The sequence below is a fragment of the Cornus florida genome, unplaced genomic scaffold (assembly GCF_030987335.1).
Source record: "Cornus florida cultivar Cherokee Brave unplaced genomic scaffold, ASM3098733v1 CherokeeBrave_3.0.0_Hap2_Chr03, whole genome shotgun sequence".
Lineage (NCBI taxonomy): Eukaryota > Viridiplantae > Streptophyta > Magnoliopsida > Cornales > Cornaceae > Cornus > Cornus florida.
In genome coordinates, this window is record NW_026775573.1 from 3537103 (window position 1) to 3561782 (window position 24680).

The following is a 24680-nucleotide window of genomic DNA, read 5'->3' on the forward strand; positions in this document are numbered from 1 at the left end:
AAGGTTTGACCACATCGTGAAGGGTGTTGGTGTAGTTGGAATGAGAAAGCAGGTGTAGCAGAGGTAGCGTGAAGAGGAGGTGCGTGGCTGGCGCTGACACCCACTGACAGCACGAGCGGCCGTCGTCAAGCTCGGTGTCAGCTTCAGGTCCGTCCAATTAACCATCCTCACTTTCAGAGTCTCTTACACTCCTCCTCATTCCTATTCCATTTTTTATTCAAAAACTAACTTCTCATGAAGCACTGTTACTAATGAGCAATATGTAGGAGTATGATGCTCTTTACATTGTTTTTATTTATTTATTTAGTATTATTATTATTTATTTAGATAAAGAGTTGTGTATTCCTCATCATTGTTGTTGAGAAATTGGTTTACACTAGTAAGATCTGTTGACGTGAATCAATAATAAATGGACATGTCAATTTAATTACCGAATTCAGTATAGTGTGTAGGTTCCTTATTCAATATAGTGGGTAGTTCCCTTATCAAATCAGATATGGTGATTTGATTACCAATTATAATTTGATAATTAAAATAAAATGTGTCAATTTATTATTGGTCCATCTGAATCAATAATCTTGCCGCCACCTTCTTTGACCAGCGTGCATTCAACGATCTCACCAGTGAACTTGCTGTTGAAATATGGAGGCAACCACCGGGAGAGGAGGAAGGCGGAAGGAGGAAATCGGCGAATCAAGGTTTGAGATGGAGAGAGAGGTGAGAGCAAGAAGGAAAAAGAAAATGAAAAAAATGGGTTAAACCGGAATAGATGGGCAATACCCATCCTAATTTTAACTTTTAATTTTGGACATTTGTTGAAATTCTATTGAACCAAGTTATTGGGGAGGATGAAGTTCATCCTCCCTGCATAGGACTCAAACATTGTCCTAAAAAAAAAAAAAGTTAGACTATTTTTACAAATTTCTTAATTCCAAATTTATAAAACAATTAATTAAAACATCAAATAAGCACCTCCTTTCATTCGAATAATCTATTTACACAACAAAATATAGGAATAAAGTAGAAGTGTGAGTGTATTTTTGCCATTATGTTAATTAAAAAAATAATATATTCACACAACAATAGTATGTTATTTCAAATTTTGACAAACTTGTATTATATATATATATATATATATATATATATATATATATATATATAATCGGACCTCTTCATTGTAAAATTTCCCTTCAAAGTTCTAATACCTCTAATTAAATTTAATAATCCATTATTTTACTATTTCTTTGCTAAGAATAGACATCATCAAATACAAATTCATTGATTTATTTATTAGTATTTGAAATCATGGGTAATTTTGGTACATTCAATCACTTTCTTTTCACTTTCATTCTATCCAAAATAACAAACTAATATTTTTCTATAATTTCTTGAATAAATTTTCATACTAACTAAATGCATGTTAGAAAATAACTTTTTTTTTTCATTCACTTCCCTCTTATTTCATTTATTATTTATTATTATTATTTTTTGCTTATTTTTATCTTACCAAACCGAGCTCATGAGATTTTGTATGCCAAAGGAATATGAATTTATGCTCTTAACAAAAACTTGCACGGGAAATTAATACAGAACAAAACACGATTTTGGTAGTTGGAAAACTCATGGTACTCTCCTTTTGATATTTTGATTCAATAAGTGAAGTGACACGAGTTCTTTTTTTTATTTAAGTGTTTATATATTCACATCCCTTTTCCTTTACTGGTTCTACAAGTAATTTGGTAAAAAAAAAAAAAAAATTAACACAGTAGCATTTTCATTGGCAAAATGCATGACCCTGTCTCAGAAGCAAAGGTAAAGGTAAGATTGGATCCATCAAGTCCTTTTCAAATAGAGTAGTAAGCAAAGCTCCTTTTATTTTTTATTTTTTATTTTTTTATCGGAAGGCTGGTATATATATATATATAGAGAGAGAGAGAGAGAGAATTAATATAAACAACTAAACAAGTATATAAATATGGTTAGTGATTGGATAAAGGGGAATCTGCATTAAGAGGGGTCCCGGGACGACCGGCCCGCCTTCTTCTCATCTCCATGTTTTTTTTTTTTTTTTTTTTTTTTTTTTTTTTTTTTTTTTTTCTGAAATGTATCTCCATGTTAGTCTCTCTCTCACACACGCACACACAGAAACACACACAAAGCATACGAGGAAACTTTATAATGACAACGCAATTGTAATAGTAATACAAACAAACCATCATTTTAAGGGCAGTCAAGAGTGCCCCCACCACCTTCTCTCCCAGGTACTGAAACTCATGTCCTCATTATATATCAAAACTACTATAAACTCTCACTATCATAAGCTCATAACCCATTATTATTATTATTATTATTATTATTATTATTTTCCCGTATTATTCATGACTGAATTGGTAAAGTGTTCAACTTTTTAAGTGAGTGTGATCAAGTTTCCTCACCATCCTCCTAGTTTGCCAAGGTAAAAAAAAAAAAACCAATTTTTTTTTCTCATCATTTTTTTTTTTTTTTTAAAAGTTTTAGACCATTTCATTTATCGTTACCTTTTTTTTTTCTCTCTCTTTTAATTCTAAAATCTCCTTGTTAAAAGTCAAATGATTATCATATTTTTAATTAATATAACAACTTATTATAGAAAAAGAGCCCTACCAACATATATATATACAAATATTGATCAGTTGATCAAGTGGTTTAGTGGAAGAAACCCTTAAAAAATGACTCAATTGTTGAATCTTGTGAACACTAGAAGTGGAGTCTTCAAGGAAGACATAGTCTTCCCTTTAGAGAGAAGAAGAAATGGTTGAAAGCATAGAAAAGTGTTGCACATCTTTGTTGGCTAGTGCAAACAATTTGTATATTGTAATGCTTATCTTAATCAACTCCCTTTGATTAAACTAATGAAACCCCATAACCATCTCCAAAATAAACAATTATATATATATATATGCAATTGGTAATGGGGTGGATAATATGGACCACATGAAAGAAAGAAAGATTAATAGTATTGCCTTTCATGTGATGGGCACCTATGGTTTTCGAATCTAGCACAATGTTGCATGTTCTCACTTTCTTGGGAGCCCCTTTTTTGTTTGGAGTGGCTTGAGATTGTTCCACTCCATTTCGATCTTGTCCTCCATGGAAGACCAATTGGGGTAGCTTTCAAATTAGAGTTAATTAATCCAAATTGCCATTTTTTTAGAGATTTAAACAGCCGACCAAACTGAGGTCACCACGTGATGAATAGTCATCGGTGGGGAATCATTGCCTCTACCTGCTTGTTCATCCTCTTTCGAACGAAATGCCATATCAATTTGGCTAAGGCATTATTATGTCAACGGTTCCTTTTTCCGAATTAGCTAGGATCCTCTGCAGTACAGCACATATGCTCTATTTTTGTATAAATTGACCTTAGCCGTCCAATCCTATACAGCACAGAAAACTGGACGGTCTTTTCTCATCTATTAGTTTATCTGGGATTCTTTATGTAGAACCCTAATTTGTTCCCTCCACTAATGTTTACTTTCCTCGTGTTTCTTTTTCCGAATTGGGATCCTCTGCAGTACAACACATGTGCTCTACTTTTGTGTAAATTGACCTTAGCCGTCTAACGTTGTACAGCACAGAGGAATCGAACCGTCTTTTCCCATCTATTAGTTTATCCGGAGAGAACCCTAATTTGTTCCCTCCACTAATGTTTACTTTCTACATGTTTTATCCATCGAGTCCCTTTCATCTTTCTATCTTAGTGGGGAGCTAATTTTCAAACACTTTGAAATGGTTTTCACAAAACAATTAACTAATCAACATACTTATCCAATCCTATGAACTCTATTCTCATGTTATTATTCTATTATGAGATGGCTTACAAAAATTTCTTTCAACAAGTACTGATATGAGATTTGATAACATATGTTAAACTAAACTCTTTTCTTTTTTCTTCCCACATCCATTTTAAACCACCAAAATGGAAATAAAAAATTATCCCTTAATTAATGGGACTATTGTATGAAGTTAAGAACAACTTATCAGCTACATTATAAGTGCAGTGACATATTTTTATATCAAATGAAAGCATAAAAAACTAGGTTCCAACCTATTTGGAAGTACTGCTGATTATCTTTGAGAACCTTCCGGAAAAAAATTAAAGATTTAGGTAGTAATAATGGATTACATTGGAGTTGCAAAAAGTAATTTTTAACTATTTTAATATAAGAAAGAGCTTTAGATTTATGTTCATTGTTAAAAATGTTACTAGTTTTTAAATCTTGAAATTGACTAAAAAAATAAGCATTTATATGCTACCAAGGTAAAGATTTGGTCTCTTGTGGCTTTAGGGAATTGTTTATATGATTTCTTAACATTCTAAAAGTCATCAACTAAATTAAATACAGTGTTCTAAAATAGGCTTTAATTGACAGAGAAGATAAATACGATAGTAGTCGGATTAAATAAACTCAATATTTTAACTAGTGCAAAGAAAACAAAATGATTGCAATCAACATATGTATTGGTATAATAATCATAGAGAGAGTGCAAAAAAATCAAACTTTATGTACTTGCTTAAGATTAATTACTCAATTAAACAATCAATAATGGATAAACCAACTTAGGATATAGAAACTAGGCAAATGGATTGACAAAATATTCAATTAAAACAAGCCAGTTAAGATCTCCCAACAATGCTAAAAGTTTCCTTTAAAGATAAGTTAATTGTATTTCATTATCATCATCATATATATAAGCAAGCATATACATTGGGATTGGGGCTTACATAATCCATAGAAATTAAAAAAAAATTAAATTAAATTAAAAAGTAATATAATGGGGAAAACATATTGAGGGCTTGTCTCTAAACCATCCTTTGATGAGTTGCATACTTGTACTTTTTTTTTCGTCTTCAAAAAACAGTGGTTAACTAATTTAATCAGAATGTGTTATTAAAGATGTTCTGAAAAGTGATGAGCTATACAAAATATTTAAATATAGAAGTAAAGTATATATATTCAATATGGCAGATAATTAGATATCAATCAATGTCCAATACAACATCCTTAACCAAATTCAGATTAGATATTATATATGTGTCAATCTAAAAAATAAAGAATGTGCAGTCAACATATTATATTATGTATTCAAATTGTACGAATTTGAATTAAGAGAGGGAAAAGGAAAACAAATAGAAGAAATCACTTAAATGTGTTTGAATATCACACTAATCTTCTTAATGAAATTGAAATTGAAATTTCCTTCTTGGTGTTTACTTAAAACAGCTTAAGCACAGTTTCTTTTCCATTTGAGTTTTCTAACATCAACTTTTCTTTCTCTCACCTTAATGTTTTTTATTATTTTTAGTTCGAAAGTACAATATTTAAAATTTTAAATGATGATTAGCTGAAAAAAGTATTAGGATGATGGTATAGACCAAGGTTTTTCTATTTCAATAACAGGTTTGGGCTGGGTTGGCCACAATCACATATAGCAAAATCAAACCAAACCAGGCCACCATATACTTAGGTGAAAGCACATCCCGTGGTTATTTGTTTGTAAGTGTACAAGGTAAAGCCCAACTCATGTATACTACTTTCTATATATTTGGGGAGGTAAATCAACACGTGTGCAAAAGAGAGCTCATACAATCTAGGTGAAGGTCCGGATGCAACCAAATATAACATATCGGTCCTATAGTTCTAGTAGGTTTAATTCCCATTGTCCTCTTCACTTTCTCATAAATCAACTTAGGCACCAGGGCTGTAATTGGTATTAATGTATGAGACTCCTGTGGCCTGGATGGATGTAGACCTGTCAATGGATCGGATTCGGATCGGATCGATCAAATTCATATCCTATTTGTTAAGCAAACGGATTATCAAATTCGGATCACTAACGGGTTCTCGGACTGAATGTCCCAATCCATATCCTATTTAGCTCGGACTCGGATCGGATCAGATTCGAAATCGGATTAAATTAATATTTACTAACATATATAATTATAAAGAGTATGATTTTATTAGTATGTGTACTAAAAATTTATTAGCATGTGGATGAGAACACCACAATATTTTTATATAACATTATTATTATTTTGGATTTTTGGGTTACCTTTAATACAATTTTAATAAGAGTATTGATATATATATGTGTAAAATTATTGATAATATAATTTCAATCGGATCGGATCGGATCAGCATAATCCATATCCGATTTGACAAAAGTGTGTCTGGATCATCTCCTGTAACGAAATTCTTGTTATTCTTTCGTCCTAAAATATTTTTCTATATTTCTATTTTAAGATGTCTCAAAAAATATGTTCCATTCCAAAATTAAATGTACTATTTTTTATAACTTTTCCAAACTATCATTTTAATTAAACAACTGCATGAAGTACTATTTTGTCTTTTAGTAAGAACATATTTGAAACTTTACTCTTATCAATATAATAAAAAATTATTAAAATTCCACTACCATAAAAAGTTTGATAAACATATATTTTTGGGACAGAGGGATTATAATTTTTTTTTAACATATTTAAATCTATTTTTAACATATTTGTTCTAAATTTCTAACGATGTGTTGTGTGTTGAAATTTCTTTTCAACACATTAATTGTGTTTTAACACATTTCTTCTATGAATTAAAATATAGAACAAATGAATATTTATTTATTTTATTATTATTATTATTATTTTTAACAAGGCAAACATAGAACAAATGAGTTTGAATCATGATTTAACTGCATGGTAAAGTGCAAAATAGATATATAGTAGTATATATCTTAGTATGTGCATATAAATGCTCATCAAAAAGAAACTTTGCTCATTTAAAAATATATACAAATTGATGTACAAATTGATCATTGACCGTCAAAATATGTTCTTATTTGCTCAATTTTCATGTTTTTAGCAAACATGAAAATATTTGTACCTTCACTATATAACAGGAGAATATTCTTTTGCACTTCACCATTTAGATGGGCATCAAAAAGAAACTTTGGGTTTGTCAATTTGTGCTCACAATCACTCAAAATATTAAACATCAATCAGCACTAATCACCTCATAAAAATAACATCCTTCTATGGAGTCGATGTTCAAGAAATGGCCTTTGAAAATTTGAAATCGGCCACCATCTGCAAAAAGGTACATCACAACCAGAGTCCAAAAAAATAAAAATAGCAATAAACTATGAATTTAATGAAAAAATAAATAAGCAGTTCTTACACCAAGTTATTGTTCTAAAACTCATTCGCCCAAAGAACACCTGACTAATGTACATCCTCAAATTTACTGGTAACATTTATGGATTTAATTTCTAAACGGTTCGCAATCAAAAATCAATACTCACTCTATATCCTACAAAACTACATTTCCAACATTGATTATAAAATAGCAAAAAGGAAACTGCAAGGCTTGGATAAAAATATCATACATCTCAGAATGTGAAGGTCAGATCAACACGATCGCAACAAAATGGGACCTACAAATGAGCTGAACATCTCACTGAGTGCTGTCTGAACCTCATTTGACCCGTGCTCACAACTTATCAAGCTTGAAAGTAGGGGGAAGAAGCGAACCAAGTTCTTCTCAAACGACAAATCTTCTAAACCACATATAGCCTGGATGGTTGCCACAGTAAGAGGTGCACGTGCAGCCAACTCTCTTCGTTTTCCAGAACTCAAGGGGAGCAACCACTGGGGCTGCCTACTGAGAGATGACTCGGACATCTGTCCAGAATGTGCAATTTCGATATAGAACTGTAGCACCTCTTGGCAAAGGTTAACAAGGTAAGACTCCACTTCAGCTTCTTCGTAACTTGGAGGCCTATCCAGTGTAAGATTCTGTAAAAATGTAAGGCAGGTTTGATAAGCCTCATTCTCGAGCCGTAACAATGGAGGATCTTGCATTTGGGTCAGAGGGCCAAGGTCTTGTAGCTTTGAACGTAAAGTAGCATTACTATTTATCTTGTGAGCATGAAATGCCGCAGCATGCACAGCATTGAAGAGGACTAAGGTGTTTTTTGCCGAAAGTTGAGCTCTGTACATCATGTATATCTCCATCACTGCCTGCAAAATTCAATGACAAGGCTCATTTCCAATGCTCTGAAAACTAATATGGTAGCTAAATTATAATGGAGACTCTGGCTAAGATTGGAAGTTGTAAATTTTCGCTCATTTTACTCAAAATAAGTTTTTTTCAATCTATTTCTTTTTTGTCTTTCTGGTCTTTTGTGTGTTTTGTGCTTGTAATGCACACCAGCACGTGTTGGATGGGAAGAATATATACAAATATGGCAGGCCTCGTCTCATGAGTACAACTGTCCCAGTCTCAATTAAAAAGTTACTGAGACGAGCAAACCCACTATTTACGTAATGACAATGATGATGGTAATTAAGTGATGTGCATTATTCGAGAGAATAATAACTTCTACATTAAATATAAGTTTTTATTTAGACCATCAAAGGCTAGTCATGCATATAATGTTCCTATGTCAAATTTAAAAGGAAATAAATTATACATTAAAGAGAGGAAAGTACAAAGGATGAGGAGACTTCAACTCCATAAAACTAACAAAGTTCAAAGTTTCTAATAGTTGTAACTTTTTTTGCACAACATTCGAACTAAAAAAAGAGTGAAATAAAATATTAAATTTAGAACACAATTTCAAGTACACCCAGAGCCTCTACTCAACACGCACTAAGCAAAGGCGAAGCCAAGTACGCTCGGTAACTTACAGCCCTGGACTTCTGAATTTACATGCCTGTTTTTGCCACTTTTTCATCTCTTTTGGGAAGCATTACTCATTCACTATATAGACATGGCCAATGACCATGCATCTATATTTCTAAGTACTTGAGACTTTTAAATTCTGGCATCATTGCCAACTTGTTGAATTGCTATTGCGCTTTTACAATTACAAAACAGGTTCTGGATATTTATAGGTGCTCAATTTATGACTTCCTAAATTATTCCGTACAATTTTTTTTTTTTTTTTTTTTTTTTTTATTTCCATCCTACATCAATGCACGTCCATTTTGCCATTGAAAACAGCCCTGCAACACTTTCTACCTAGACCATCTTAACCAGTTTCTCTCAGCTTGTCCCCAACTGGTGCCTAACTCCAACATCTCACAAATTTGTTCTAGTCCAATATAGTCCCTTTTGTCTTGCTACAAACTCAAATCAACATAACCACGGCCATTTATTGAAGACTTTTCTTTTACACCACCTAGCATTTCTGGCTCATAAAACCTAGCTACTAGTATAATCCTCTTATAAGTAACACCTTCAGTTTCATAGGAATATGCTCATCATAAATCATTTTATGAGTCCACTCCCATCCCATAATAATTCTATGCATAAGATCCTCTCTGTTTATTCGATCATTATCTATAACTGAGCCCAGAAAATGAAAATTATCCACATTAAATCTTGACTGCTTTATCATTTTACATCTAGTTTTACTATAATTTAAAACACGTATTGAGTTTTAAGTCCCTTGACAATCCAAGTAGCATTTACCAGCTTCAACCTCATAAATTAAACTACAACAGCTACAGCAATCAAAATGAAATAAAATTTTAAGAACACAATTAGGTCAAATGATCAATAATTCTCATACTCCGCCTGCAGCGCATCATAGATCGTCAATGATCTCCTCAATTAAAAAATTAACATTCTTTATGCTTAAGTGGTTATTTGCTTCCAAGCTCCATGTAAATTCCATTTTCAAGCGGAATCGTTATGAAGTTTCTTTCCCAAGCTTTAGCTATAATCACTCCAATTCAAGTGATAGATCCTTTATTGAACCTAGACCATAGGCCTACCTTCAACAGTTCAACAAATCCAGTGGCTACATCATATAATCATAGTGGCTCGGTTTATAAAAGGCTAAAAGCAGATAACTTAAGAATGCCAACACAGACCTACTATACTGGATAAATTTAGTTAGTCATAAATATGATTATAAGTACATCAAGAAAGAACATTTCACAATATCTGAAACTAAAGTAATATGTAACTACCTGAATCAATAAAAGTAGTACAGCAGCTCGGCACTTAGCATCAGAAATAGCAGCATAGAGACTGTGTCTCCTTAGGCTCTCTGAATCGTCGTCAAGCGTATCAGATGCAGTAGCCTCTCCATCATTTTCTCTACTTGAAGCCTCGTCATGGCTTCTAACCATATTATCTACATCTAAAATATAGGAGAAATCAGGAAATGTTGTGTTAACTGCTTCTTTTAGGGACATAACCACTTCTAGCCACTTATCATCAGAAAAGAAAGCCCCAGCACTGCTCATCAATCGGACAAATGCAGCAATACCAATACCAGCAAGGCTTTGGTGAGGACGCTTGATAAAACTTACCAATAGCACCAGCACTTTCCTCAATAAAGGATTGACAGTGCTGTAAAATTTAATAAAAAGATCTACAACTAGTTGGAGGGCCAATGTGCATGTCTCATAGAGCCATGAATCTTGATCAAGCTCTCCTGTGTCACTATCAGTCCCCTGCCCAGGTGAATTTCCACCTGAAGGTTCAATACCATGCCTCACATAGTCAAATATTGGGAACAGGACCGATTCAAACACCCTTTCCCACAAAGGTAGAGAGAAAAGATGACCATAATTGCGTAAAGTATCAAAGAGGAATTGCAGGGCACTCTTTCTAATTTCAGGTCTGGGGTCAAAGCTAAGTTCCGACAATCCTGGGCAAAGAGAAGAAACACTATTATAAATTAACAAATCGGGCACATAAAATTGAATAGAATTATAAAGAAGGATAGCAAAAGGAGATGAAGTTTGATTCTCAATCAATTCAATATTCTTTGTACAATGAAAACCAATTTACACACTTTTCTTACCAGCCAACAATGGAAACCAGAAATAGAGATGATCTTCCTTGTCTGTCAACTCCCTGTGGTCTTCTTTCCCGTCTTTATCCTTATGAGGTGAAGGAAGAGAAATTTTAGCGGAACCTTCCTTGTCCTTGTTTGTTGATGATGAGCCTAGATCACCTTCAGCAAGCTTTGCCGCACAGAATTGAAGGAAACCAATTGCATCGAGACTAATATCCTTGCTGAATCTATTATTGGTGAATGCAATCAGGCAATTTACACAATCAGTAAAGGTCGTGGTTTCAGTCTCAGTAATATATGGAAAATAGTCTCGAACAATTTTCTCAATTATTTCAAAGGCCAAGAGTACAATGCTTTTGTGATCATCATAAGCTGCTGTTGTGAAGACCTGGAAAATACATAGTCAAAAAAGAAAAAGAAAATATTCACAATGTGAAGCATGAAAGTCAAGCACATAAAATTGATAATCAAAATGACAGACTAAAACCAGAACCCCCACTCAGTCCATCATAATGACACCAAGAAAAAAATTAACATAAAAATATAAGATCATAAAGGTTTTATACCATGAACATGCTCTTCCATCCCGATTTAACATAATTGACACGAGATAAAACCATTTGAGAGACACATCTGATGATCAATTCTCTGATTTCGACAGCACCACTCTTGCGCATAACAATTACAAAAGGCTTCATAAACTCATTCTGGAAATTATAATTAGCCAACTCTTCACGGTCTAAGAATTTCATTGATAACTGGCGTAGAGAATCCATTGCAAAAATTGCAATTGAAAGGTTTCCAGAACATCCAATGTTCACGAAGAAATCGGAGAGTACATGCCAAATGTTTGACCACACAAGCCTGATGCGATTCATGTTATAGTGCCTGTTCAAAAGAAGAAATCAAATTAATATTTTAAACAATTACTGGAAAGCAGCATCAATATAGCAACATTAAATCATCAATAACGTATGCTCAAGGTAGTAACAAGATGGAAATGGGATGATTTATACGCAATCTCAACTATCTTCGTAAGGCTGAAAACCCGTGGATCAGATGTAGATCGCAGTTCTTCCATAGAGACCTTGCAGAGAGCTTTAACAAAGTCAATTATCGCCTCACTATTCAACTTTTGACTCCTAGTAAATATGCGACTCATTACAGAGCTTCCAACTTGTTCCAACATATTTAAGTTAGAGACTAAATTGTTCATCTGTTCAGATGTAAGCCCACCCGAAGCATTGCCACCAACACCAGCACTATCATACGAACCCCTTCTCGCAGCAGCAGCTGTATACTGAATCTTCCCAGGTCCCTTCTTTTTTAGAACAGGAAGGACATTTGACTTGGCTTGTCTAGATTTTTCTAAATCACTCTGAGGGGTCACAAAAAAAGTAGCATCTGGAGGAGCGCCCTCTCCCAAGAGATGCAAATGCTCAAATCGGGATACACATGTCAAAATATGCTCCCAGGCTTCCTGTAAGTAATTCCCATCCTCATCTGCAATTGTAACTATTGCCTGTTGATTAAAGAATGCCAATCACAATGTCAGATCCACAAACAAATGGCCATTAGCTTAGAGTTGAAGAGATCATTACACAATTCAATTTAACTACAGATCTTGTTTACATGGTCACTATCCATAAAGCAGTTCTCAGTAAGTAGACCATAAATAATTATAGAAACCATTCTTTTTCAATCTTAAAGTTTTGATGATGTGATTCTTTCAACACATTTATTATCCACAAATAATTTTTTTTTATTTTTTATTTATCACAATCATAAAAATAAACAAATACCTTGCCCGGTCATTGAGAATACCATATTCAGACATTAATATAATAATGGAGCAAGCATGGTCAGTTTTCTGAATCTATTACACTTGTTAAGTTTGGGAGTGGTTCTTTAAGTGATGTAAATGTATTTTAAAGGCTAAAAAATCCCAACAATGCTCCTCTTGCCAGGACTACAATTACAGTAATATTTGTACCCCTTTCTTTCTCCTCCTCATAAAATCGCTCATTTTTTTACACAGCATAACATTATATTGAAGCTGAAGTAGCCTCCTATCCTAGTGAAACAGACTCAACATCAAATCAGACAATTTCAGATGTCTATTTCAGAAGTCAAAAAAGTAACGCTAAAAAAGCACTATCACCTAAATCCACCAATAATGTGATGCTCCAGTTAACGTCCCATGCCAGAACTGCTGCTGCCATCTTAGAACATCCACTACCATAGCATCCTTATCCACTACAAAGCTAAACAGGCATGGGAACGACTCTAGAGGAAATAGCAGCAGCAATGAACATGCCAAAAATTAACTCAAATCCTTTCATACTCTGAATATAATATGCTAAGAGAATCCAACCCACCCTTTCCTAATAGACTCCCACACTCTCATCACGTAGGAAATACTAATTTACAAGTCTGTCTCTCATGCCAATCATAACCCCCCACCAAAAAAAAATACTCGCATATTTCTCAATCAATCTCCAGCATAAGCTATCCCATTCCTCTAAATACCTCTACAAAGTCACTTCACCATTTGAGCTTGACTGAAGAGGCTTAAGTTTCTGATTCCCAACCCTCCAGCTTTCATTGGAGAACAAATAATGGCCCAATCAACCGGGTGATATTTGAACTCATTCCCAGTGCCCTCAAAGAAAATCATTCTTGAGCCATTGGGACTGGAATCGAGAATACAAACATAAGCCAGTAAAATAGATAACATAAGAGTACTTTTTATAAAAGTAAGTATAACAACAACAACAACCAAGCCTTTTTGCCAACTACTTGGGCTCCGCTACATGAATCCTATGTTTCCATTCTACTCTATTTAAGGCCACAGCCTCAGTCAAGTATGTCTCCTTAATATATATTACCTCTTCCTACCAAACTATTTCCTTTCAAAATGTTCCATGCTGAATAACAAACCACCTAAGCTTAAAGGAGGAGGCAAGGGGGAGCCCCAAGTAACTGAAAGAGACACAACCCAACACCCCAGACATACTGCCAATCTGCTATCATCATCCACCTCACACACCAAAACAGAACTCTACCCTAAATCTACCCTCAACCAATACATTTCTTAACATGTAAAAGCACAGATATGAGTTACATCAGCTGATCAGAATACTAGTTTCATCCGCAGAAAGTAAGCGGACAACTAGCAAAGGAGTTCCCTTGACTGCCCCAGTCTCAAACCCCCTCAGCATGCCATCCTCAAAATTTAGGGTATCAAACTGCTAAATGCCTTCACTAAAGAGCAAACCCAATGCACGAGGCTCCGCTCCTGCCATTGCGGAGTCTGGGGAGGGTCAGATGTATGCAGCCTTACCTCCGAATGCAAAGACGCTATTTCCTTTTGTGAAATATTTTTTTCGAACTCGTGACCTCCAGGTGAGCAACCTTACCGTTGCGCAAAGGTTCCCCCTCAAATGCCTTCACTAAAATTAAACAAATTATGTTGCATACTTGTATTTATGGGAGGGATGAGGAATCTGTGAACAGTTTGTATCATTACCCGGTGCAGACAAATTTGTAAGCTATGCCAATTTTTTGTTTGTACAGTGGCTGATGCCCACCTCTGCGTCTGAGGCCTTGACGAGCTGCCTGGATGCCGAATTGGTAGGCAAGTCAGAGCAGTGTGCCAGGCAACTTCATTATGCCACCTGCGACGTCTTCAGAGTTTGAAGGAAAAGCTGATTCATTCAAGGGGTAAAGTTGCCAGTTTGGAAATTAGAACACCTCATCCAAGTTAATTGTTTTTGGGTTGCAAAAAATAATTTTAAGTTGTTTTAACAGATCCTTTTTGTAGATTTTTTGGGGATACAAGGATATAGATTTTGTGTATGTCCAGTCTAAACCGTTTGTGTCTCCTTTTGGAACTTACCTGCAAAATGCTTATCTATATACATGTGTGTGTGTGTGTGTGTGTGTGTACGGTGTCCAAATAAATTCAGTATTAGACGCCTTTTCGAAGGATGTTGCAAAGAAAATGAAGAGAAACCCCAAGGGGTTGGCTCAAGTGGGTAAGAACTTGCCCTGGTCCCTTCAGAAGTATCAGGTCTAAGGTTTGAATCTTCTTGGGTGCAAACAATTCCTTGAAGAGTGGGGAGAGGGGGTGAGTATCAACTAGGAAAAAAATGAAGAGAGGAGTTTCTACAAGTTCTCCTTCCTACCTAAGTTTGAAGATAAATCAACAAGTGGTCATTAATTGTAACAGACAAATAAATTACAGAGCAGTATCCATTGACTAAAGCAAAGAAATCAATACAAGGAAAAACCCATTCTCTATTGCTCCCTTTGTCATAATTTCATGGTAACTTTAGATTCATTACAAAATTAGAATAAAGCCCATGAGATATCGTCCCTATACTGGAGAAGCCACTCACTTTCTTCAACAATAATATTGATAAAGGACCTCAATTAGAAACAGTGAATCAAATCTCTACACTAGCTTAGGATCATTTTTTGCTAACCTGAGCTTTCGTGGTAAAAATTATAGCAAATATCTGGACATCAGAGAGAAACCATTCAAACATTTTCATTGTATATAAACTTATCACACCTTTTCTTCTCCTATTAAAGCTGAGATTTTGGATCTTTTCAAGGGACCTTAGTGAAACACATTCTATTGTACTGAAAAATATTCTATGTGGTCATCACACTGAAGAAACCACTACACTTTGTTCAGTAAGAGTATGAGATGAGACTTTGGTATATGGAAACGGTGAATTTGAAATCTCTAGGCTCGAGTGGGATCAAGGAAATGATGATAGTGGTTTTAAGTCTATAGGCTAGTGTAGGATTGTCTTTTACTAACTTGAGCATTCATCATGAAGGTTTGTGGTCTAATCATATTCATAACATGTAAGCATATTATACCATCCTATTCTTTCTTCGCTCAAAGTAGAGATTTTGGCTCTTTTGAAAGACATTCAAGACACCCATTCTATGGGTTAAAAGTATGCTTGCTGAGGTGATCCTCAGTTGATATTAGATGGATAAAAGGTGTAAAGTGGGCTGCCCACCACTCCATGTTCATTTGACTCAGATTTATCAAAAAAAAAAAAAAATTGCTCATTTGACTAGGGAGCTTTTGGGATTTTCTAGAGTGATTGATGTAGACTTATATAGAATCCTCAAGGCAGCCATTTGAGGGCAGAAACTATTGAACATTTTAATAGATTGTATGACCCTAATTAAGTTTGTCCAGGTGTTTGTTCATGTTTTCTGCTTTCTTGTACCTTCTTTCCTCTTCTTACCCTTGTTCCATGAATGATGCTTCCTTGTTCCTGTAATCCCGTGTTATTTTTCCACTTTGTAATGTAATTGTGTTTTTTGACAATAAAATAATAAATGACTTCAAATCCCACTCACAAAACAATAGAAGAGGGCAGTAAAATACTGCAGTTTTTTCTTATGGTAAAGAAAATACAAGAAAATTACTGAAAGAGATTATAGTCTTCTACAAGACTACGACCATCAAATGCAAGGGATCTTTTCTATCGAAGGAAATCAATTTTAAAACATAGGATTCATTATTAACATCACAAAAGCCCCAGTAGGAACCCTCACAGTAAAACATTCTAGGTTGTTCTTGTCAAGTATTCAAGTAAATGAGAAAACATTTTATACCAACCTTAATGGCATCTATGTTTTTTTGTTTGATATCAGCAGGTGAGTGAAGGGAAGTGAACTTTGCTAGTGAAGTCACAAAAGCGTCTCTATGTGTCTTCATAGACATTACTGCAGTAACATGGATTGCATAACGGAAGCCTTCAAGACACTGGGCTATTACTACTGCATCATCACTTTGGTCAAGAGGAACACTGAAGGCCGCCAATACAGGAGCCCAACAAACCTCAATCATGAATCTAAGGATCACCACATCTGTTGCTGCGTAATAAGCGGACCTACAAATTACCAAATCATTTAGATATCAAGAGGAAAATCTAGCATAGTCAAAATGAAATATTAAACTTGACAGTCAGCATGTGAAGGAAAAAAAAAAAGGCTCAACAAAACCACAACTTCAACTACTTGAACACAGCTACATGATTTCTATAAACACCATACATCCATATTTAGAGCAAAATCTTCCACTCAGTCTTTGGCAATCACACCTTTTGTCTCAGCATCATTTCATTTTCTTTTTGTTGGAGCTTGATATACATTGTTGGGTCCATTTTATAACAGTTTAAGCTTTTGGAGCAATTGGTATTCTAACATGGTCTCACAGATTTTGTTTTGGGAGGTTTTGGGTCTAAGTCTCCATAAATACATTAGTTCCATACTTTAGTAAGTTTCAACTTTGTTAGTTTGGTTTGTTTGTCTCACCAAGTGCAAGACGGGGTTGGTCATGAGGGAGGGCGTGGAGTTTGATATACATTGTTGGACCCACTCAACAGTTTTAAGCTTTTGGAATAATTGGTAGTTCAACACTTTTTGCCCTTCCTCTTGTTCTAAGACATCCTCAACTTGAACCAAGTCACTCCTTTTGAGAGAAACAAGTGAATAATAATAATAATAGTAATAATAATAACAATAGCAATACCATTATTTAAAATCATGCAATAATTAACCGTTTGTTCATGTGAAAAAAAGAGATGACTAGAGCAGCAAGAAATGGTATGGCTTCTTTCCAGGGCACTGCAAGGACAAAGGGGAGAATCAAGAAGACATGGATTTATGCAGTGAGAAAAGAACCAATGCCTCATGAATTAACATACAATATGGCCCAAAAAAGAGCAGAATGGCATAAAGGTTCTAATGCAAACTCTAAGTAATTGGGATAGGCTTAGTTCAGTTGTATGCCTTATTAGAAATACAAGTAATTGTAACTAGCAGCAGGTAAAGCAATCATAAATTTGTAGCATAAGAAGAGTAATTTAATCTTACTCAGACTTGCGAGCTTTTTCCTTGAATTGTTCTTGCATGTGTCTCATGAGATCATCACTGGTCTCCATACGATTTTCTTCTCCTCGCTTGCGTATCACAATATTCAATATACTGTCCAAGCCTAAAATTCTATTGGAGTTTATGGACTGCCTCTGTTGAAGATCCAAGTCGTCATCTTTCATTTTGATCTCATTTCTTGATATCCGTTCAAACAATGATCTCACATAGTCCTCGGGTAAATCTTTTTTATCATCTATACCACGGTTATTTCTTATAAAATCATCAGCAGACATCTACATATTTTCATGACAAAAAAGGAACAAAAAGAACTTCATTAAAATTATGTGTTAATTATCCAATCAGTTCAAATGAATGTTATGGTATACCTTGTTCTTAACCATAGGGTTATGAGCATCAGTATTGAGCATAATAATGGAGTAAGCAAGGATGTATGCAGTGTCTGCACTGGTGAAAGCCTTGGGATTACATTTGCAATAACGTTGAGCAAACTTCAACATAATACGGTCTATCTTTTGTGCCTCACCAGGCAACCTAAAGCCCTGTAGAAAGGCCCTGATTGCCTCATCGAACTCCATACCTTGGAATTCAAAGGAATCCACATATGCATGCATTACTTTCAGTGATAACTCATCCCTTTCCCCCAAGTAATCACCAATCATAGTCTTGTTCAAATCAGATGCATTTTTCAGGAACGCTGCTATCTCTTCCGGTGAGCTCCCCACTTTATTTGCCTTTATCAAAAATTCAATTCCTTTTTTTGGTTTCCGATTAAAAAGAGATATACCTTCCTGCCATGAATTTTACATTAGATCCCATGGGCAAAATCCAAATGAAACAAGTCAGAGAAAATAACTGTTTGCACTGAAAGCACTTCAATCTTTATTTACCTGAAGTTCAAGCTTGTAAGCCCGGCGCTGCTCAATTGCCAAAACATCAGAAACTTCACTGGAGGTTTCGGAATGAGACTCCGGTCCTTCAACAGGCTCATCTCCATATCCATTTGCCATCGGAAGACTTCCAGGTTCATGGCTGTTTTCAGCCACTTCCGATTTCTTTATAGAATGAGGATCTGGAATGCGCAACTGTTTGTTCATCCAGTCTCCCATTGATTTCAAAATAGCCACTAAACACTTCATAGCTTCAAGTTTCATGGTCGCATCCTGAGGTGGCAGCAACGTTGTAGCAGCACCAGGCGGGACACCTTGAGCAGTTTTAAGAAGTCCATTGACCATTCTGTAAGGATAAAGATAGCAAATAGGAAACATACACAAAACCTGACCAAATCAAACTCACTCCAACATGCTCTATCTATTAAGAAGGCAAATAATGTGCCAAAAGAGCTGTTCTATCAAATTTTAAAAATTTATTTCAATTTTTTGGCATAATTGAATCATAAACCAAGTTTGAACAACAAAAGCTTGAACATAGATACCTCTCAAATATGTTTGATGAATTGACATCACAATCATAGTTAATGAATATGTCTACCAAAATTTGTGAATCAACGCAGAGCTTCTCAAGAAACCGAAGTACTATCATCTTCTGCTGAAAATTAGGTTGAGCAACATTTTCCAGAACTCTTAGAACAATCATAGGAAAAAATACTCCGATTTCTGCCTTCAATCCAGCTCTAAATCTTGACACCAGACTAATGAAAATGGAGCAAGAAAGCTGGAAAACAATCATAAGGGTCGAAGCGCTGTTCTTCAATAACGAAAGACACAAGTATTGCTTAATGGCACCTAGAAATCTGTTTCACCACAAGAAAGTTCAGAAGACTGAATTCATAATCAAGGGACTTGATTAGTAGAAATTAAAAACTGAAACTTAGCCTTGTTGCAAAGTATAGCTGGAAAGTAAGAGTATTAAAAAAAAATCAAATAAAAAATTAAATAAATGGTTGAATCATACAATAGAACTATCATTGTGCACATAAAATAGTAAGGTGGAGCCAGCTTGCTTGCTTCTTTTTGTCTCCTGTAAGGTGGCACTGTATTAAAATCAAAATTGTATATACAGGAACACCTTAATATTTTTTAGACGCCTTAGTTTCTGATGGCGAAAAAAGGAATTTTAAGATGGATATTTTATAGATATGTGTAGCCCCACCCCTGGTGAGAACTGTTTGCTCATAGGCAATGATTCAACATCGAAGCAAGCATGATCTGCTGAACAGCAAATTTGAATATGCACAAGTTCCAAATTACTAGCCCGTCACATAATTCAATCCCCCATCAACCACAATGAGCCAACAACTACTCTCCAACTCACCTGTCCCTGAGCATTTTTTAATAACCCAAAAATTCAATCTGAAAAACTTTATAAACAACTAAAAAGTGGTCATTTCACAACATTGAATCCCTATTATGCAGGGTGTTGGGAAGATTATGAACCTAATTATTGACATTATTTTGCATGAAGTATCTCCTCATGAACTCAACCCATCTTTCCATACTTGATGACCTAAGATCTGGCATTGTACTAAGCAATGGCCTTAGTCCATAACTGAGAACGCCTGAAATGCCAGTATATTTTTTACATTCAAATATTTTTATATCATACTAAATTTCAAGATTCCACTTCATTTACGAACATGGTTTAGATATCATACATATAATTGAAATTTAAATCTTGAACACTTATAATTAAGGAAAGACAGTTAAAGCCCTGTAAAGATGTCTTCATTTCATTTGGAGGATGATAAATCACTTATACACATATAATTCTTCACTAATCAACAAAACTCAAGAAAGATGAATTTTTTAGAGTTCATTTGTAGATTTGCATCGGTAATTCTACAGCTATGATTAATTTACCAACAAAGGGCGAAAATCCCAGAATGCTACTTACATTCATAACATGGAAAAGTCACCAAACATTTAACGAAATGAACACAAACTAGCACAATGTAGCACATAGATCTGCGGGTTATAGAAGTACCTTTCACTGGTCCTAAAGATAGCACCTGCATTCTCCAACAAAATTTTGAGCAACTCCAAAGCCACGATCTTGCCCCGCATCAACTGTGGATCTGACAATGCCTCTTTCGGCGGCGTCTTCATGGATAGCTTACAGAGAGCTCGAAACACCAAAAATGCATCTCTCCGCAACTTATTCCCAATCTGAACCTCCAAATCTTCGTCCCTCTCTGCCTCTCCGTCTGCCAATTCCCCTTTCCGTCCTTCCAATGCTGTCTTATACATACTAATCTCCCAATACTTGGCATCCAACATATCTTTATCCGTGGAATCCAACAAATCCGCCGGATTAGTAGACTCCACAGTCGGCCTCGTCTCAAATGCCCCGTCGTGGCTCCCTCCCGACCCAGCACCCCTCCCCGGCGTTGCCGGATTGAACACCCCATCAATGTCCTGCATAATCTTAGTTATGAAACCCTGAACGAACATGGTCGTATTGGCGTCAGCTTCTGCCTTCTCCGCCGGCTCCATCAGCTCCGCAACCACAATGGGCTGCACCGGCGCTGTAGACGAGTCCGCCTCCATCCTCCGAAACACAATCACCAGCATCTGAATTAGAGATGCCTTCGCCGTCGTCTGATTCACCGCATTCTTACTCCCCAAATATATATCGTAACAAGTCCGCACAATCTGCAACAAGCAATCGCCATGTATCCTCAGCGATACCGACGTCACCGCCGATAACAGCGCCTTGAGCACCAGCAATTCAACTGCCTCGTCGCCCAAATCGTGACATTTACACACCGATTCGATCAGTCTGGATAGCAGCTTCGTCTCGGGGCCTCCGGCGGGGTCCGCCTCGCCGCGAAGGTAGCCGTGGGCGATCAATTTCTGGATGCAATCGACGGCGGGATCAGCGATCTTGACGTTGCCGGAACTGCAGGCGTTGATTATTGGGGTGAGTATGAAGTCGCAGTCCGCGAGGGAGTATTCGGCGGTGGGGCCGAGGACGCCGGGGAGAGATGAGGTGTCGGGCTCTGATTGGTCGTCGGGGGAGGTGGGAGAGAGAAGTGGCTTCTCCGTCGAAGTGAGTCTCTCGAGGAGGGATTTGCATTGGTGGACGAGCTTGGAGTGCTTGCGCCAAGAGCCTTGCTTGATGATCTTCTCTAGGGCTGGGATAAGGACCTGATTCAGACGGGAATCGGCTTCCGAAGAAGCCATTCCCGAGGGGTGAGAGATCTCGATGGAAACTGAAAATTAAGGAGTTCTTGAGGGTTTTTTTAGTCTTTTTAATGAGCTCAGTAGGGGTGGTTACAGTGAGAGATCGAATCAGTGGATTAACGTAGTAGTTTGAAGTTCGTTTAGAGAGAGAGAGGGGGGGAAGAGGAGAAGGGGTAGAGAAGAAACTGCAGAGCGCGTCCGCCGTCTGTTATTTCCTGGTCGAAAGTCCGAGTTTACCAGGTGTTATAATGGCTAAAATACCCTTCGCTCTCTGTTGGTTCAATATTAGTTTTTTTTTTTTTTTTGGGTTCGGAAAATGAAGCAACTTCAAAATTAAAAATTGCTATTATGTAATAGTGCACCAATCGCGGGAGGGTTAAATATAAGCAATGCAATGCTGGCTTCTTGTCCCATTTTGAATCCAAATGAGAAAGATTGTGGCCACGTGTATGAGGTATCAATTGCAAAAGCTCAACGGATTATAATTGATATCAAAGTAGCCTTCATTAAATAAGATAGAGTGGTCTAATTTGCGAATTTGAATTCTCACATTTTTAAATCCAAATAGAGAAGTTCATGGATTTAAGTATGTAGCACCACACAAAGCTTAAGCTTCTGTATTGTTGGTTCACATGAAGAGATTTTGAAAATATTTTATTTGAGGCTTTTTAGTTTTATAATATACAATTTTTTTTCTTTTTTTATTATTATTATTTTTTTTGGTGCGAAACATTTCAACTACACATCCTTTTAACTTATTACTTCAAGTTAAATCTTTTTTTTATTTTTTATACGTTTTCCTCCTAATAAACTCCCACTCTAGAGAGACTTGAAGCTTATAATTCTCACTTTAAAAAGAGATAAAGATAATACTGTATCACATACTTTAATGATAATATAAATATTTAAGATGTACAAAGTTGCCTCAAAATAAAGCGCGCACCAATTTTATGTTTCAGACTCACAATTTCAATGCCGGGATCCTATTCATGGTCAAATGTTTTGATTCACAAATAGGACCTTTATTGATCTATGCATTAATGGAATAATAATGCTTTAATCGAATTTGTTGCTCAAGTTAACATAAAAACTTGACTGTTAAAGATTGATAGATTTGTGTTGCATAATCTTGTAAAATGTCTTTTTTAAAAGTAATTAAATGTAATAAAAATATAAAAACCATATATGTTTTATAAATGCAGGCATTAAAATAGTATATCCAGAATCAATACTTGATTCTTAATAAGAGGGTTGATTATCTAATATGTTACATAAATAACTAAATTAAATTTTTTCTTATGACATTAATTAGCTCAATGATATCCCACTAGTTCCTTTTCTTATGACATTTTAAGTCATGAAAAATAGACTGCTTGGAAATCTTATAATTGTGTGGTTGTTCTCTTTTTCTTTTTTTCGTTATTATTATTAGTATTTTTATTGTTGTTATTATTAGTATTATACCGGTTCTTATTGTTGTTGTGCTGACACGTGTTTTGAATATTCTCAATTTCTCATGAACGGTAATAATGCTGTAAGTTGGAGGGCATTTTGGAGAATCCGTATCGCGCTCCAATCTCCATGTCTGCATGAATAATCAACGTTGACAATAATTGCCGATTTCCTCTATTCTACGCATGTCTCCTCCAGTGACCATCATTCACTATCAATTTGTGCCCCCGGTGGGTGTGAGATTAGTATCTTTATCTAATAAATAAAATAAACTAATATTTTTTTTCATAATTTGTATCTTATAATTATTTTATAAGATACAAAAACATTACTCTCGTTAATTTTAGTGAAGCACGTCATCTTGAATTGTTTTTTCTATCAAGTTATAAATTAAAAAAAGTTACTAATCAAACATGAAATTTATTTTTCTTCTATATTTTTTATTTTTTCCTTTTTATTAGTAAAACCCCACACAAGAGAAAAATGATATTAACCTGTATAACCAAACTCAACCTCCAAAACTTAAAGTTATTTATGCAAATTTATTGACAGACTAGAAGCAAACGTTGCGTGTAAAGATCTAACTTGAGCTTTTTTGGGTTCAAACTCAAACCATATGAGAACTGTATATTGTCCAGGTCCAGGATAAAGCTGGGTTAAATTGGGTCAGGAAAGCTAAAGATATCCAAGTGGGCCATACATCGAGACCAAAACTTCCAAGAATGAGTGGAGGGACTTGGGCTGAAAGCTCCATCCGGCCCATATATCTCACTTCTAAGTTTCCCTTATTCACTCACAAGTCACAGGATTCACAACGCAGTGCAATTCGTTCCTGCTCCCTGAGGGGTATTTAATACATCTCAATTAACGCAGTCATTAAAAATTTTCAATTTGGCTTATTATACGAAAAATTATAAGTTTTTTAAAAAAAAAACATGATTGTTTATTACTTGGACGTATCACATAGTAAATATCCTTGATATGGTATATTTTCTCCTTTAAAAGAACAAAATCTCTCAGACTCTCTCTATTATTCCCGGAGAGAGAAAAAAAAAAAAAAAAAAAAAAAAAAAATTCTCTCTCTAAACTTGCACATTATAGAACTATTGTTGTTGAAAATTCAGAAGAGTAAGATTTATTCTACATACTCAATTAAATTTACTTGTATATACATTTCTTCTGTTACTGTAAATATGCCATGTTGTAATTATAAATTGCTTGTTTATGTTTTTTTAACACTCACAACTTGACAAGTTAATCCAATTCATTCAATTTATGTTATGTTTGAGAGCATCGATTTGATACCGTCAAACA

At 35.3% G+C, this 24680-nt stretch overlaps 1 protein-coding gene across 1 annotated transcript; it reads right to left on the reverse strand.

Annotated features, from left to right (window-relative positions):
• Nucleotides 1-7144: 7144 nt before the first annotated feature.
• Nucleotides 7145-22283, reverse strand: LOC132299096 (brefeldin A-inhibited guanine nucleotide-exchange protein 2-like). The gene is made up of 11 exons (XM_059795549.1): nt 20716-22283; nt 19208-19525; nt 18663-19008; nt 18141-18563; nt 17755-18047; nt 16496-16769; nt 11862-12367; nt 11412-11733; nt 10852-11233; nt 10010-10695; nt 7145-8050 (listed from the first exon to the last, which is right to left on the reverse strand). Exons 1-11 carry the CDS (start codon nt 21912-21914, stop codon nt 7439-7441), a joined length of 5361 nt encoding a protein of 1786 aa, XP_059651532.1. The 5' UTR covers nt 21915-22283; the 3' UTR covers nt 7145-7438.
• Nucleotides 22284-24680: the final 2397 nt, after the last annotated feature.